This window comes from Coturnix japonica, chromosome 14 (genome assembly GCF_001577835.2).
Source record: "Coturnix japonica isolate 7356 chromosome 14, Coturnix japonica 2.1, whole genome shotgun sequence".
Lineage (NCBI taxonomy): Eukaryota > Metazoa > Chordata > Aves > Galliformes > Phasianidae > Coturnix > Coturnix japonica.
The window spans coordinates 3,003,363-3,019,839 of NC_029529.1; the positions used below are offsets into that span (position 1 = coordinate 3,003,363).

Here is a 16,477-nt window from a genome sequence, read left to right on the forward strand (position 1 = left end):
AATCTCTAAAGTTAATTCACAAATTTATATTCCTTTCTCCCACTCGCTCTCCTAAATTAAGAGGCGTAATTACTAGGAGCGCTTGCTACAAACGAATCAAGTGCCAGGGGAGAAGGAGCTGTCACTGCTGGACGCCGGCAGCAGCCACCCTCCCCTCCTTCCATCCCCCAAGGATCCTGCTTAGGAGGCAGTTTCTATCTTTCCCATTAGCAGGGGTAGCTCACAAGGAGCAACGCCAGCCAGGACAATCACAGAGAACAGAATTAAGGCCAGGCTGCCGTGCAGCCACCCAGATGGCAGGGATCACCCCTCCCAATGCAGCCCTGCCTCTCCTCGACCTCCCTGGCAGCAGCAGGTTTCCTTCATGACAGCGGAGGAACTCGGAGCTGCCATCTAAACATTCAGCCCCAGCCTCATCCCTCTCCCCCCTCCCCGACTCCAGCACCCTCTCAAAAGGAAGATTGATTATTATAATCAGACTCAGCTCTGACACAGCATTTGCATTTTCAAAGCGCAGCATAGTCATTAACTAATTCATCTACCCCAAGGGAGCCCTAACGAGCTTTCACCTCTCTCCCCTCCGATTCCCAATCTGCAGGCAGCCTGCAGCTTTTCCTCACACACTTCCCTCTACATTGTGCTGCACCAGCGTGACTTGGTGCAACTCCAAATGGGTCCAGCAAGCCAAACTGAGCCCTGCTGCAAAGGAGCAAAGCCCTGCTGGCAGCAGTTGGATACACAGGCACACTGCTCACAGCTGCTTACCTTAAGGATCCCATATGTAGTCACAAAGGTATAGGGTGCTACAGGGAACGGTTTGTGCCATGCAAAATAAAGCCAAGCACACAGAGGTCCCAAACTTCCCATGACCACATAAGACCAGCATCAGTCATCAGCCTGAGCTGTATGGAAGCATCCCCACATTGTGTCCTCCAAGCTGTGCATCCCCTACCCACAGCCCATGCAGGGAGCTGAGGAGCTCACACCCCACATCCCTCCCCAGCCTTTGCCCTAAAACTGCCCCTGTGTGAGTCCTGCTGCACCCCAAGCTGCCAGCCCTCCATGTCCTGTCACCTCCCAGCCCAGCTGCCACCTCACCCTCTGTGCCCCAGCACAGCTCCACACCCGCAGGTGCTCCGCACAGCAGCACATTATTCTTGATGAGCAATATTGTCTAATTGGAAGTGCTTAACCCATCGCTCAGATGATCTGTTTCAAAGACTCCTGTCTGGAATACTTAAGAGAAGAATTAGGAAAATATTTATTTTCTCTCTTGCTTTTTCATCTCCTGCTGCAACATCCCAAGACTTGAGACATGGGATCTCAGGTACATCAGGGTGAGCACAAAGCTTCTGAATATCCCATATGGCACAATGCTGGGGGCCCTTTGTGCCCACAGATGGCACAAGCACAACTACAGCGGGTCGGGATGGAGCCTGCATGGCATATAGAAAGAGTGCCCTGCCCAGGGCTCAGTCAGCAGGCAGCTGCCATGGCCAGCAGCACAGCACATCAGCAGCACAGCACCCATGGCAGCACTCATCATATGAGTGCCAAAATACAGCTGCTGGGATGTTTTTCTCTTGAGCGCTCTTCCTCAATCCATGCTCAACATACTGCAGCCTCATCCAGTGGCATCGCTGCAATGGAGATGGCTGTTCTCAGGGCAAACAAGTTTACTTTGGCCAGAAGCAAATCTTCTTGCAGCTGTAAACTCAGAGGCAAAGCAGCAAATAAGCCTGCAAAGACATTGCACCTTCTCCACACAAAGTCTGAATACTGCTTGTTTCCTGAAAATATACCTTTGAGCAGTTTCTGGAGCATTCAGACAAGAAAGGTTCATGAAATGGTAGCTCTAATCCCACCTCTCCCTCCTCCCCATCAGTTTCCTTGTTGAAAAATCATCACATAATGAACAGTCAGAGAAGAACCTACGCATTTCAACCAACCACCTAGAAAGAAGATCAAAGAGGAAAGGAAAGAGGAATCGAACATCCATTTTTGTTCCTTCGTCTCCTAACCTAAATACAGTGGAATCAATCTCTGCTGAATGCTGAGAGCAAAGGAGCCTTCACTGAGTGCTAGGCTGCAAAATTGAACGTAATCCTCTTGTTCCAGCTCCCATGGAACAACCCACAGCCTGTACCTCAGTGCTTTAATGAACAGCTCCAGCCCTGTGTTGCAGTTTGCTGGCACATCTCTGCAGAGAAAGGGTGGGCGAGGGGACCCCTGGGGCTTCACACTGTGATGAACGTGCAGGGATGGGCAGCATGAGGATGGGGATACAGCCAGCACTGAGGGAAATGGGCAGCTCTTGTAGTAGAGCCTTCCAGCTGCCTTCCAGAAAGCAGCAGACGGTTGGAGGAGCCTTGTTTCCAAACTCTTCCTGAAGCACAGACTAAGAAGAGCAGATTTAAGAGCATTCAAATGTTTCCAGCTAAATGACCCATGATGTGGACCTCCTGCCACAACACACAGTGGGCTTTTAAGGTGTAAGAAGTGGGAAAACTCTCTCTCTGGGCAAAATAGCAAAGGTTACAGCACCTGCCAAGATTGCTCTGCCCATTTCAGCCTCTTGGGATTATGCCTCTGTTCTCCTTCAGTTGCCAACAAGCAATCAAAGAACAAAAAGCAAAAAATCAATTCCCTCTCAAACACCGTATGTTCAGTTCTGGTGCCAGAACAGAAACCTGGCATTTTAACCTTTGGTGAACATGTTCCTGCTGCCACCAACAATAAGCTCCAATGCTTCGCTCTGAGGGAAAGGAAGGTGTAATAGATGTGCCAGGGATGACATTAGCACCAAGTACACCATCAACAGGACAGGGCCTGGCAGGAGCTTGATTTTATACAGCCAGTCTTTAGAGGTTAATGAAATATTCATAAATAAGTTAAAATTCTCCTGACAAGCTGGATCCTGTAGTACAACAAAGAGTTGTCAGCCTCAATTAAGCGATTCCAAAAAGGCAGGGCTGTGCCATTCATTATTTACCAAGAGGTCAGAGGAAGAATTCTGCTCTATGATCTCCGTGTCCCTGTGGATAAATTAGGCTTCACAGCTCCTGCTGGAGGACTCGGCTGCCCTGACAAAACCCACCACCAGTCCCATCCACCTCCAACAGCCAACAGCAAAAACCACCAGGAACAAACTCTTCTAAGGGCAGGAGGACACACAGAGATGGAAAGCAAAGCAAACAGTGCAGCGAGCTGATGAGGCTGTCGGTGCAAGGACTAAGGCAGTCTTGAAACAAAGTCTGTAAGCTTTTACCTCGCTCTTGTGGTACACATAAACCCAGCCCTGGGCAAGAAGAAAAGCATGCAGCTGTCTCTGATCTGTGGGTACATCCACCAGCCCTCAGTGCCCCCTAAATCCAGCAGCTGGTACGGCTCTGGATGAGCTGTGCCTGCAGAACTGCCTCTCCCCACTCAGACCTCTCTGCCTGGCTAATTCAGGTGCAGCCTTGTGGCTGTGGAAGCAGGAGGAAAGCAGTTTCCTTCCTTGCCACAAGCAAGATGGAGACTAAGGATTACTTCATCTCTTCCAAATGTGACTGTTCCAAGTCCTCCTTTCTTCCCCTGTACTTCACTAAAGTTCCTCCTACAGCTTCTCCAAGCTGCCTTTGAGGTGAGGCAGAAGAAAGGGGCAGAAGCTGCTGAACCTCAGAGCAGCCAGCAGCTCTCACCTGATCTTCCCCCAACACAAGTCTGAGGTTGCCCATCAATTTCATGTGATGCTGAATGAAGCCTGGAAAAGCACAGTATTTACATGCCAATTCATTACGTCTTCTGTGCCTTAAGGCTGTGCCTGTTAATATAGGACCTCTGACAACATCCCTGTCCCACTGGTATTGTTTCACCCCATATATCTCAGTGTAACTCACTCTGCAGTGACACCAACAACAGGACTGCTCTAATCACAGCACAACGCTGCCCCCTGAACAGGAAAACGACCCATTTTTCTCCTCTGTTCCAGCAGCTGAATATAAAGAATATATATATTCCCTAGTGCTTCATTTTCACCCTTAGTCCTTGTTCCATTTACAGCCCCGCAATGCAAAGGTGAGAGCATTAACTCAGCTCTGAGCTGAGCAGTGATCACTCACCATCACCCTCCTTACCAAAGGCACGTGCTGGTGCAGCTCAGGGTGAGGGGCTTCTACATGCTTCTACACCTCAGGTTCCATTGCTTCTGGAGGACTTCTAACTTTAAGTGAGCTGTTACCACCTTCCAGGAGAAAACAAAAGCAGGCCTGTTGGAACCAAACCCTGCTGCCGAGTCCCATAAAACTTTAACACTAATGGATCCAACAGCAGGTTCATTTGTGTAATGGGACTTTTAAACAGACCGTTTATTTCTTTTTAATTTGAAGCGAATGGACTGCTTGATCCCAGGCGCCAGGCGAGAGATAAACCTCAAGAATTGACTGAGTCTCTTCTTCCAACCTAATTACAATCACAATGAGATATCCACGTGTGAAGGTCTAATGTACTGATCATCTCTCTGGTCTGTAGGCAGTTGGGTAGCACTCATCTACTGCCATCCCACTGCGCCCACAGCTCTGCTTTGCAGAGATGCTTCTGATAGTGTCACGGCCTTGTGTGCTGGACATGAATTTCACAGGGTGGAACACACAGCACACAACCAACCACGGCCATTCATCACCTTCTATACTTAAGAGAGGAGGAAAAATTCTGCCTCTGCTCCTTGAAGCTCATTGTATTCCTGCACCGTGGGGAACAAGGAGGACCAATGTTAATGTACTTGTTTACAACAAGCACTTGAGAACGAGATAGAGCTCTCAAAAGAAGAGCTATTCTGAGCTCTCTGTTCAGCACAGGCAGGTTCACGGTGCATCAGATTTTCTGGTGCTTCTGCAGCACCCACTGCTGAAACATCACCTGGAACAATGTGACTGCACTGGCTGCTGATCTTTGAAGGAAGCAGAATAAGATGGAAAAAGGTTTAAAGACAAGACTCCAAAGCAGGATGAGGAGCCCGTTTTAGATTTGTTTAACCTGGGCAAGTGAAATGCTGGGAGAGAACAACTGCTCTCTATAAATACATCACTGTATAAACATGAGAGAGGAAGAACAGTCACCGTAGTTTAAGAAGAATATCAACACATACAAAAAAGGATATTAACTGCACATATATTTCCAGCTGGAACTGAGACAATTCCTAGCTGTCGGGGTAGGCTTTCAGCGATAGCAATGGGACAAACAAGCTAAGCATTTTCAAGACAAGCTTGATCAATTTATGAACTAAACTGTATGTTGCAATTGCCTCAGTTGCCAAAGGATCAGACTTTGTCACCTAAGGAGTCCTCTTCCAGCCTCCTGTTACTTCATCATTTCATTCTTGAGCAACGTTTTGCTGCTTCTTTATAACCAGATTTGTGTTTTCCCAATCTGATTTGAAAACTGGGGATTTCCCTAAAAATGCCTCACTAAAAACCGCTGCTGTGTTTGTGCTGCTGCTCAGCTGAATGACACAACGTCCGTCCAACACAGGCCCGCTGCTCTCGTGTAAGGTGCTAGTATAACATCTGTCAAGTGCTGGGGAGGTTTGCTGTCATCTTGCTAAATCAATCTGGAAACGATGAAAGAGATTTTTGATGGATGGAGAATTTCTGCACCAATCAGTCTCCTGCCTTCCCCTCCCAACCTATTGGCTATGAACACATTCTGGCAAAGCCTCCTTTCTGTTTGTAACCAGTGTGGCTGGGAACTCTAATCCCACATTTAATTCCACCTACTGTAGATAATACGGAGAATTAACATCTCCACCAATGAGCACCAGTTTTGCCTTTCTTGTGTCTTGCCTGTTTCACTCCTTGCTTTCTGTTTAATAGAATGAAATTATCTATATTACCTAATTATCTAGGGCAGATCTCCTATGCTGAAGTTCACTTCTTTCCTGTTACCATCTGAAAAAAAAGTTTGTAAATTAAAAAAAAAAGTTAAATTTAAAAAATTGAACCTCATTTAGTATTTCTCTTTAGCATCAAAAGTCACAGTTCTTGATGCTCTGGAGGTCTGATGCAGCCATCCTCCATCACTCCAAGGGAGTGAAGACTTTCAACAGCAATACAAATGGTCTACGACCTGCATGCATTTCTTGTGCCTTTTGCATCGATGCCAGTCGTGATGTTCCCAAACTCCTTCTGAAATCTCTCCATGCTGCTCTCCAGTTAGCAGCCTGTTCCCAGCCACATCACGCTGTGTCCTCTGAGCAGATTTATTCCACGTATCCTCCTTATAGTCTTCATTATTTCTCCTGATAAGCATCAATGTAGCTAGTCACTGACATTTAAGTTAATCCCAAGCACTACAGTTTCACATTGAAAACATGATTTGGCTCCTTAACTATTCCTGACCTGCAGCCCTTAAATAAAGGTCTCTTGTTCCTCACAGAGGGTTAACAAACACATTCACTTAAGACAACGGGAACTCGTGGTTTTCATTTTGAGGGGTCTTTATTTCTTCTGTAAGGACACTCAATTTATGCCGTTCATTTTGTGATGATTACATCTTTGGACTTCAGACCTTCTTTCCCTCCAACCCCGCAAAGCAATTCTCATTCTTATAGGCATCCTTTATAATCTGCTGGAGGATGAAATATCATTTGGTCCAACGAGCAGCCTGTAGATTTCAGAGCTCACGTGGGCCAAGCCGCTTTTTGAAGATGAAATCCAACGATAGCCAGAGCACCTCTGGGCAATAAAAATACATGTATAGATATAGATACCTCTATAATACCAGGCTCGCTTCCCTCAAGGATTAATGACAGGGAAAAAGAAATCCTTGACATGAATGGCCTATGCTACAGGACCAGACGGAAAGAAAGTGCGAGATCAGGGATCATTGTGTTTGTTTGGATGGTAAGCTTGAGCCAAACAGTTTTCTCTTGGCCATATGGGGAGATGAAAAAGGCAAATGAGAATCTGAACAAGCAACAATCTTCTGCTTCCCTCCTCCAGGGCAAGGAAGAAAACCAATATAGAAGAGGAAAGCATTTTCCATAAAGAATAATTGAGCAGCAGTGAAGCTAGCCCCCAGCTCTGTGCCCGGAGAGCACTAAACCAGCATACCATAAGAACTAAGATCCTGTGACCACAAATAGGCAGCCATAGGTGGAAATGCCACATGGAACCTCCTGACATGTCCTGCAGAGAAAGTTATCTGAGCCTGGGAGAGAAAACTTGTAGTACTGCTAACATTGTCAGAAATTGCACTTATTTACACAAAATAAACAAGCGAGCTCAGGGCCCCAAATGGATTCACAATGGAATTAAAAACCCAAAACATTATTTTAGCCAATAAGAAAAGGAGAATATCCTCAAATCTGAGAGACAGCTACGTCATGTGAGTGATGACCCTGATACGTAGCAGCTCCCAGCAGACCACACAGGTACTGCTCCCTCGTAACAGGAAAGCACTCAAAGGGAGCACAAAGAAAAATAAATAAGTGAAGGGTTGGAGGGAGAGAAAAATCAAAGTTTCGTTCTTATAATTACACAGCACAATGATAAGGGTAATTTTTCTTAAATCAGACAATAAATTTGAGGTTCAGGTTCCCTGAAGGATATAAAATATTAGAGGATTTTTTATGGTTGTAATCACAAACCCATTTATCCAGCCACTACTGGCCGTGTCTAATTAGGGTAAGGTATGTTAATGATAGAGCAGCACGGCCCAGAGACGGCTTCAGTTGCAATATTAATTGCATTTAGGGAAAGAAGCATGAATTGTGCTTATACAAGCTAATTAGTATGGGTTTGCTAATTAATACTGGAAAGTCAAACTGCCTTTGTCTTGTCAACTGCAATTAGCTGAAGACATTCAAATTGCTTTTCTTCCTTTTTTTTTTATTTCCCCTACTAGAAGTCAATTCCTTTTTAGCAGTTCAGCAATGAAATCGTGTGCTGGAGCACACCATGGCACTGAGCACAGCAAGGCCATCCCACCCTCCTGAGGCACGGCCTCACTCACATCCTGGCCTAGCACAGAGTTCCCTATAGCACACATCACTATCATCCCAGTGAGCCTGAATACCCTGAAATACCCTTTCAATACCCTGAAACTGGGACCTCTTGTCCCATGAGCATCCATCTTATTTAGGCCATGATCCAAACAGATTATGACAAATCTTTTTACATCTAAATATCGCTATGTGAGAAAAGATCTACCAGGGCATTGAAGATACTCCCCACTGCATAGGAGAAACTCCAACACATTCATCAATGAGATCCACAGAGTTCACCAGTCCTAAATCAAACTGCTTCCTTTACTGTGCTTTGGGGGAGGTGGGAAAGTCATTCAGTGTGGCAGAAGGGATGTCAGCCCTACAGAGGTTTATCCCCAAAGCATCCCAAAGACCATACGACAGCACCTGGCAGGTTTATTTCTCTTTTGCCTTACAGCCATAGGCCTGTTTGCAGAATGGCTCATGTAAAGCAATATCCACATCTGTCAGCACCTGGAGCAGGCAGACTTCTCTGCATCCTCCCGGCCACAGAGGCTTAGCATCAACCTAACAAGAAATGGATCACAGGTGAAAAACTGGGAGGGGGATGGAAAGAAAGGAGAAGAAACCAAAGTAGGCAAACAACTGCTGAAGCACCAGCTTTAACAGAGCCTGAAAATAAGGGCAACCAGGTGAGGGGCTGATCTGGAGGGAGGAGAAAAAAAAAACACCAAAAAAAAAAAAAACCAGCAAGGGAAGAACTTCTTGTTCAGTGCCAGGGAAGAGAGTGGAGCTGACGGGATAATTGCTGGAGCCTGTGGGCAGGTGGTGAGCAGAACAGCCCCATCCAAAGGGGACAGACCTCTGCCACCTCATGCTGCAGGAAATAAGAATTGACATCTTCTCCTACAAGGGAGTTTTCACTGGGGGATGGAGGAGAACCATCTACCATCAGTGAAAAGGAGGAGCATGACTGTCAGGTTGTAGTTCTAAAGGGAAGAAGAGGAAACACGACCTCTCTCCCTCTGTTTGAAGCAATTTTCTTACAATTACTGAGCAAAAATCAAAATGCAGAACAAAGTCCACACCCCAAAACCTGCAATCCACTGTCTAAAGCACTACAGAATACAGCCCTATTCACGTGAGACTGATGCAAGCTTGCCAAGGAAGATCACAAGCCATAAAGCTTCCTACCAAGTAACCCTTGGGAATAGGTGCTGAGCACTGACTGCCTCTTTCTTCTCTGCTGATGGATGATGCCCAAGGCCAATTAATGCCTTAACACTGTAAGTTCCAGTTTCTCCAACTCTACCAGCCTGCTTAATACTATGAGCTTCCAAAGGCAAACAAGTAACTCAAATCCAGGCTTTGCAAGTCAGAAAGAAAATCTTTGAAATGTTGTTTTGTTTGTTTGTTTTTTTAAATGCACATCAAACATAACAGCACGTTTATCCTCCTTTATGCCCAGTGAGGACGATACAAAGTTGACTGCATAGAATTTATAACTGCAACAAGGCAAGCATGTAATGAGATCTGATGGTAAATAGGATTAATTCAGTTTTCTTTGGAAGTATCAGTTCTGAGCTACGTCACCACAGGGAGTGATGAAGCATGGAAAAACATACAAATGTTTGCCCACAATAAAAGATCAACTCAGAATCTGAATCAATTACTGCTCCCATTGTAGAAAATGTGATGTCGAAACAGCAAGGAGGACCGCAGCCAAATAAAAGGAGGAGAAACTGTGAGCTGTATGACAATCTACTCCTAGTATGGGAAGGACACACCACTTGTGGCTCCTGCTTTTGGTCCTTGAGGGAGCTACCAACAAAACAGACAAAGCCAGCAGCAAATTAACACACGCTGTAACAAACTGGTCTGTAGTTGTTGCATCTCATCTGCTCGTCCTTTGCACGCTTGAGACTGAATCAAAAGTCCCCAAAGAAAAGAGCTGTTTCAGCACACAATGAAATGCTTCCTCCTGATCTTGAATAGTAACCAAAGAAAAACTGCCAAAAGAAGGGCAGCAAATCAGCAGATCTCACCCAATGCTTTTCCAGGTAAATGAAGGGACAAGCAGTGCCAAAACTACCAACAATAATACAAACTTTTCAAGAGCTCATTTGCTTATTTGCAAATATTTGGAACTGATGCACTGTCCAAAGGCACTGAACTTTGCATACAATACTGCTCTGTAAAACATCAAGGAAATAACAATAATAAATGGGGGGGAAAAAAGAACACCACTTACCATCTCTGCTCTTTGCTTCTGATTTCCTACTTCTTCCAGAACTTGAGACATCTGAACCTTCAAGAGAAAAAAGAAAACAAAGTTTGAAATGTTAAAGGGAATTTTGATATGATCATCCTCCTTCCCACTCCTAAATAAAAAAGCCAACGGCAACGTGATTCCCACTGCACTGAAAAAGGAATTCTAAGTGGTGGGTCTGGATATACCCTTTATGAGAGGTGACTCTGCCCCAAAGAGCCTACAGTACATTAGAAAACACGGGTTCATTGTGGAGAGGAAACCCACTGGGACCTCCATCCCAGATCTCCTCACCACAGCCCGGCCTGAGAACTGAGCTTCCTCTCTGCTCCTTCCAAAGAAACTTTAGAGAAAGAAGATGCTCATTGCACAACTGACAGGAGCGTTGTGTGTAAAGATAACTTCACACAGAATACCTTGTTGAAGACTTTTGGGTCAAATGGTTGATTTTAGCAGTCTCTAAAATTGTGGTAGAACACCAGAAAAGGCCTCCATGCAGCCCAACTGAACGCCCATGAGAACATGTCCTGGTGCAAAGGTTTGGTTTTCCCTTTTTTAAAAGGAAGTTTGAAATTCAAAGGATCTCAAACCAGAGAGGAAACATCTTACATTATCTCTCTATAATTCCTAGAGAAATGGGAACATGACTCATAGAAGGAGCTTTCCAAAAGGTTTTGTTTCTGTGGAAGGGTTTAGAAAGGAGCTACTTTGGAGATGGCTGCGAGGAGCCACGTTTCCTCCTTCAGTGCAAATTCTTCCCATGTCTTCTCCTTCACAGCAACACAATCTGCATTCCTCTGGTTAGCAGAAAGCCCAAAAAACAGAACCAACCAATGACAGAGAAGCTAATTTAAACAACAGAAACAAACACAACGAGAATGGGGGGGGGAGGGAAACAACTTTCCTGCAAACTAATTCATGTAATTTCAGGCAGATATTCATTAAAACCCTCCAGAGCCCCTCTAACAATCTCTCTCCAAACACAAAATGGGTCTTTTGAGTACTACATCCAAACAGCACACAGTTTATTACAAGGAAAAAGAGAACACTAAGCTTTGCAGACTAACAACACTGAAATGCGGGCAAACAAATCATTTCATTCTTAGGGTTCAGAACAGCATAAAGGTTGATTTTGCAAACAAACAACCAAGCAGCTCAGACTGCTCTGGCCATAGAGCTCAGTGGAAATGGAAAAAAAAACCCAACATTTTCTTGCTGTGTGAAGCATGGGATGATGTGACATTGCTTAAGGAACAGACACTCAAATAGGATGAAAGGGGTTTTAATAGAAGCCTGGGACCTGGCACAGGGAAGCGAAACACGCTCATTAAACACTGCGGGAGATGCCAGTCCCAAGCCAACACGGAGCGTGTGTACGAGCAAAGCAAGGAGGAAAAATGAAATTATCACCAAGTTGGATGCTGAAACATCAGGAAACTGTACATTTGCAGACACCTGGGAAAGATTTGTTTCCCCACTAATATTTAATCAGGCAGAATTACACCAGCAGGTTGGAGCCAGGAGGGGGTCACGTGGCAAAGAATTAGAAAACCTCCTCCCAGAGATGTTGTTTATGAGAGAGGTCAGCATAGACTTTGTCCAACACCCCAGGACTGACAGAGTATTTCTGATTTAGAACAAAATGAAAGGAACTTTTCTGTATTTTCATAAGTGAAGGTGTATATGACCTTTAGATGGAAACTACAGCTCTAAATGAGATGCAGAGAAACATAAAGAATTATGTATGTACTTCCCATGCCTATCACTCATCAGTTTGAGGGTCATTTCTCCATTCAATCTCCTGCTGGACAGCGCAGGGTTCTATAATACCATGGGCTGATTCAGAGTGGAAGGGGGCAGGTCAGTCACTTTGGGAAGAGGCCGCAAAAACTTTTGGACAAGAAAGAAATAATACAAACAGATGAGAGTATAAGAGGGAAATATTTCATCATTTATATGGTATATGTCTTGGAGAAAATAACCAAATGCAAACCTGTCACGTTGTTATGCCAGTAGAGACCTACAGGCAAACCAGGACAGCAAGTCCAAAGCTGCAGCTTGATAACAGCAGATCAATACAATTTGGAGAAGCAATCAGATAGGAATTAAATCAGAGTAGGTTTTCTTCATTGCATTCATTTCTAGGCAGCTCATCTCAAAGGGAGCAAAAGCAGCTGAACTAGTGGGAATACAGAGAACAGCAACCAAGCTCACTAGATTGCCAGAAGAAATTATTTATGAAGATTAAAAGATTCTTAACTGTATGGTTTGGCTACAGCTCTCACAGAAGAGCAAAAGGGACATATTTAATGCATTGTGAGCCATTACAACGTGATGAAGGGCTGGAAACAAGGAGGCTCCTCCAGTAGAGCTGCTTCTGGGAGCACAGGGAGCAGCCCCACATCGCTGGGGCCCCTGTGCTGCTCCCTCCTGCCTGTGCAACAGATGATCCGAATGCTTTATCACATCCAGTTTGTAAACATTAGCCCTACCCCAGACTTTTTATTAGCTTAAATCAAATATTGAACCTAGCTCAGCTGTTAGAGGACAGCTGCTTGCAAAGTGATTCACTGCCATATTCCTACTAGGCCACAAGAAAATACAACCTAATCACCAGCAGCATGACAGATGCACACATTTTTAATTATGAACAAGAAATTAGGCTCTGAACTTCTCCCCACATCTCACTTAATCAGAGTGCTTTGGCAGAGCTGCCAGCAGTGCAGCACTGGGAGGCAGGAGCTGCAGAGGGCTCTGGCACAGCCCAGTGTCATCACTTCGGATGTTTGCTGGGCAGCCTCAGAAGGACCTGAAAGAAATATTGCTATACTGCGTCTGGTGTTAGATTTCTTGCTTCCCTTCTATCCTCCTGCTTGCAGCCAGGGTGGGTGTGAGTGGGGAGCTGTAAGTGGGTGGGAAGGGAGGTGGCACGGACAGCCCCTCACTCCAAGAGCATCCCCTCCCCAGCAGGTACAGGGCTGGTACCTACAACAGAGCTGGAGTATTTTGCCAGCCCCATCTCAGAGCTTTTAGCTTGAACACATCCACCCTGCTGCCTTGAGAACTCTCAGTAGGAAAGACTTATGATGCATTTTCACAATACATACAGAAGTTATCTTAAAGCTCCAAGGAAATCCTTATTACTTCATACCCATGTTAAATTCCCACAGATCGCTGAGCTCAAGCATTAAGAAATCTGATAAGCAAACAGATGCTGAGTTTAAGAATCAGATATACAAATACACGTAAAGGCCAATTTGCCCACTGAAGGTGGCATAAACAGGTAAAGAAAACCAAATAAGTAGCACAAGCATGGGAAAAAAATCCTCTCAAGTATGCAGTCAATTACTTTAAGCCCACGGAAAAAAAAAAGGTTTGTCAACTCCAAACATTCATCTTACATGACAACACCGTCTAATCTACTGTCAGCGCTACTGTCATCCTCCTAAGAGAGCAGTGGGGAAGGACAGATAACCCATGCTCCCGCCTGGCTGCAATACAGCGCTGGGCTGCAAGGGGCAGGAGCAGTTTCCAAGGCGAAAAACTGATCTGGCTCCCAAGGAGACACTTCTGAATCGCTTAGCTTGCTTCCCTTCATCAATAATTAATCTCCTATACCTTCCCGTTGTAATTATTTCCATCGTATTTCATAGCTCGAATGCAAACGGGAAGGCAGCGCAACAGCAGGTGTGCAGGAGGGAGCTACGGGGTTGGGCCCAGCGCTCTCCCAGCTCCAGCAATGCAGGTGGGCTGGGAAGGAAACCCAATGGCAATCTGGCCATGACAGCGCAGCCATTGGCCCCCTGCTTTGCTCCGGACTGAGCCGTGTGCCCTGTGTGATGGGTGAGCAGCTCAAGGTGAGCCTCACTGGTCGGCAAAACGAGCTGCTCAATCTCTAATGAGCAGCCGCTCTCTCCACAACAATACCCTCCGCTCTGTGAGCAATTAGCAAATCGAAGCTTGCTTTGTGGACCTGCATTAATGCACTCCTCTGTGCTGCGTGTTAAACAGCTCGTGGGTTCGGCACAGCACAGCAGCAACAGCCAGAGACACAAAAATTAAAGTTTGCTACAAAAAGCCATGGAAGCAAAACTGTGCTGCATACAGGGAATAAATCAAAACGATCTGCACTGGGAGACATCATTTTAGCCTTATGCTTTCATCAGAAAACATGATTGCTTTTACAGTCTCACTAATACAACGCGGGTGCTTTGCAAGGAAGAAAAACAAGCAGCACTTTCATTAACTCAAATTAAACCCCGTCATTTTTATTCTACCCCATGAAACGCCTGTGAAATACAGAGCTGCCTGTGCCTGGGTTGTGTACCCACAGCCAGCAACCCAAACCTCATGGGGATGGATGGGCACAGGAGAAGCTCATCCTGCCAGGGCTGCTCTACAGCTGCACGGCATCTTTGCAGCGTGACACAGCCCACGGTGTCCTTAGCGATATTTGATATGCAACAGTTGTCTGCAAATCCAAGTCAAGTGTGATGACTGGCGAATTTAAGTATAACGTTAATTAATAGCTATTTCAAATTAATTGACTTCGAAGATAAATTCTTGCCTCTACTCCTCAACAAAGTCAGCAGATAAATTTACAAGGACATATTTGCTTCCAGTCACAGAAACATGGAACCCTGAGCATGCCCCATCACCTTGTGCTTCTTGTCCTCCATTCATTAGCTGGGTTATTTCCCAGTAACTTTTGATTCTAACCACTTAGAAAAGATGCATAATGCAGATGGCCTCAGTGTGCAGCTGAAGAGGGATGTGATCCAAACCAGCAAATCTTAGCTAAAAAAAAAGTGCATCCCCATCTCTTTCCTTTGGGTTTGGGGGATGCAAGTAATACACTGTGCATCAAAGCTGTGGCTGAAGTGCAGAAGGAAACTGCAAATCATGGCTCTGCTCCCAGGGCAATTCTGATAAGGGAAGCACTGATTGTAATGCTCAGAATTACGATGAATGTCAGAAACACGGGGCTCGATGCACCACACTTAGGAATTACAAGAAGCAATGGAGGAACATTGTGAGAACGCTTAGAAGAGATGGCTGGAATCACCAGTTCTCTCTCGCACCAAGATATGATTCTGACTTGTGGTGAAAACAGGGAGAAAACTTTGGTTTGACAATAAATGCCACAGGCAGCTTACTCGTGGGGGTGGCAGACTGTGACAGACGTAACTCAGCCACTCACAGTCAGACTCGGGTTTATTTCCATACTGTGATCCCGCATATTAAACTACTGTGAGAGCTGAAATGAAATTTTCATTAGTGTTCACACTGAAATCTTACCCACGGGACCCAACTTTCAGCTGTTTGCCTGTTTTTCCTTCCAAGCCACGTGCCCATTTAGGTGAGGCCAGCCTTCGAGCGCAGCACTACCGCAGACTGGGAGCAGCGCAGCACTGTCCTTGCATCTCTGTGCACTCCAAAATTGCATGGGGGCATCCCCAATTTAAAATGGCATCCTGGCACTTTGTAGTAGAAATGTGATCCTTCACATAACCACATCACTTGAGATGATCACAGTGAGATGGAGCATCGCATACTGCCAAGTAACTTCTTTGCTGCTTTACACATTTAGGATCCCCCACACCCCCAGGGATTCCTGCATTTGGGTGCCTGGTAGTGAACTACAGCAGCCAGGGGCTGAGGGTCACTGCTCTGTGCAGCAAACAGCAGGAGCTGCTACCTGCGTGAGTGACAGGTTCCTAGGGATGGACTGGACGTGCAGCAGTGAAATGCCGCCCCCCAGTGAGAGACAAAAAGCAGCTGGTGAACGAAATGAAGTGTGAATAAAGCAAAGGCTCTTGGGCGCGAAACAAAAAGCGACGCTGCAAAGTGAAAAACTGCTGAAGTCGTGGTTATAATTACTGAAATGCAGGGAAAACGTCTGCAAGACACGAGCTCCTGTCAAACAGGCGATCAAGATTTACTGGGCAAAGAGATAATAACCAAATCTTTCTCTCGCTCTCAAGTCTCAAGGACAGACCAATCCCTCTTCCCATGTTCCGTTTTAGCAGAGTCAGTCACTTAGTAACGACAAGAATTCTTGACAGGAGCTTTATTGGAATGAACTGACACCAAATTCTCACTGGTTATGCTGTAAGAAAGGGCTGCAAGCAAAGCCACTGCGGAACAACTCAGACAAGGGAGATACAACTCCAAACAAAATAAAAACAACCAATACCCACACTTTTATTCCTGGCAAGTCATTTGACCCAGCTCCAAATGAG

The 16,477-nt window shown here is 45.5% G+C and overlaps 1 protein-coding gene across 7 annotated transcripts in view; it reads right to left on the reverse strand.

The window, feature by feature from the left end:
- MAD1L1 (mitotic arrest deficient 1 like 1) overlaps positions 1-16,477 on the reverse strand; it is a 307,430-nt gene that overhangs the window by 157,004 nt on the left and 133,949 nt on the right. For all 7 annotated transcript variants that reach the window (XM_015876929.2, XM_015876934.2, XM_015876933.2 and 4 more), the window contains exon 13: positions 10,218-10,274. In XM_015876929.2, the coding sequence (XP_015732415.1) occupies positions 10,218-10,274 (57 nt within the window). The remainder of the gene's footprint in view (positions 1-10,217; positions 10,275-16,477) is intronic.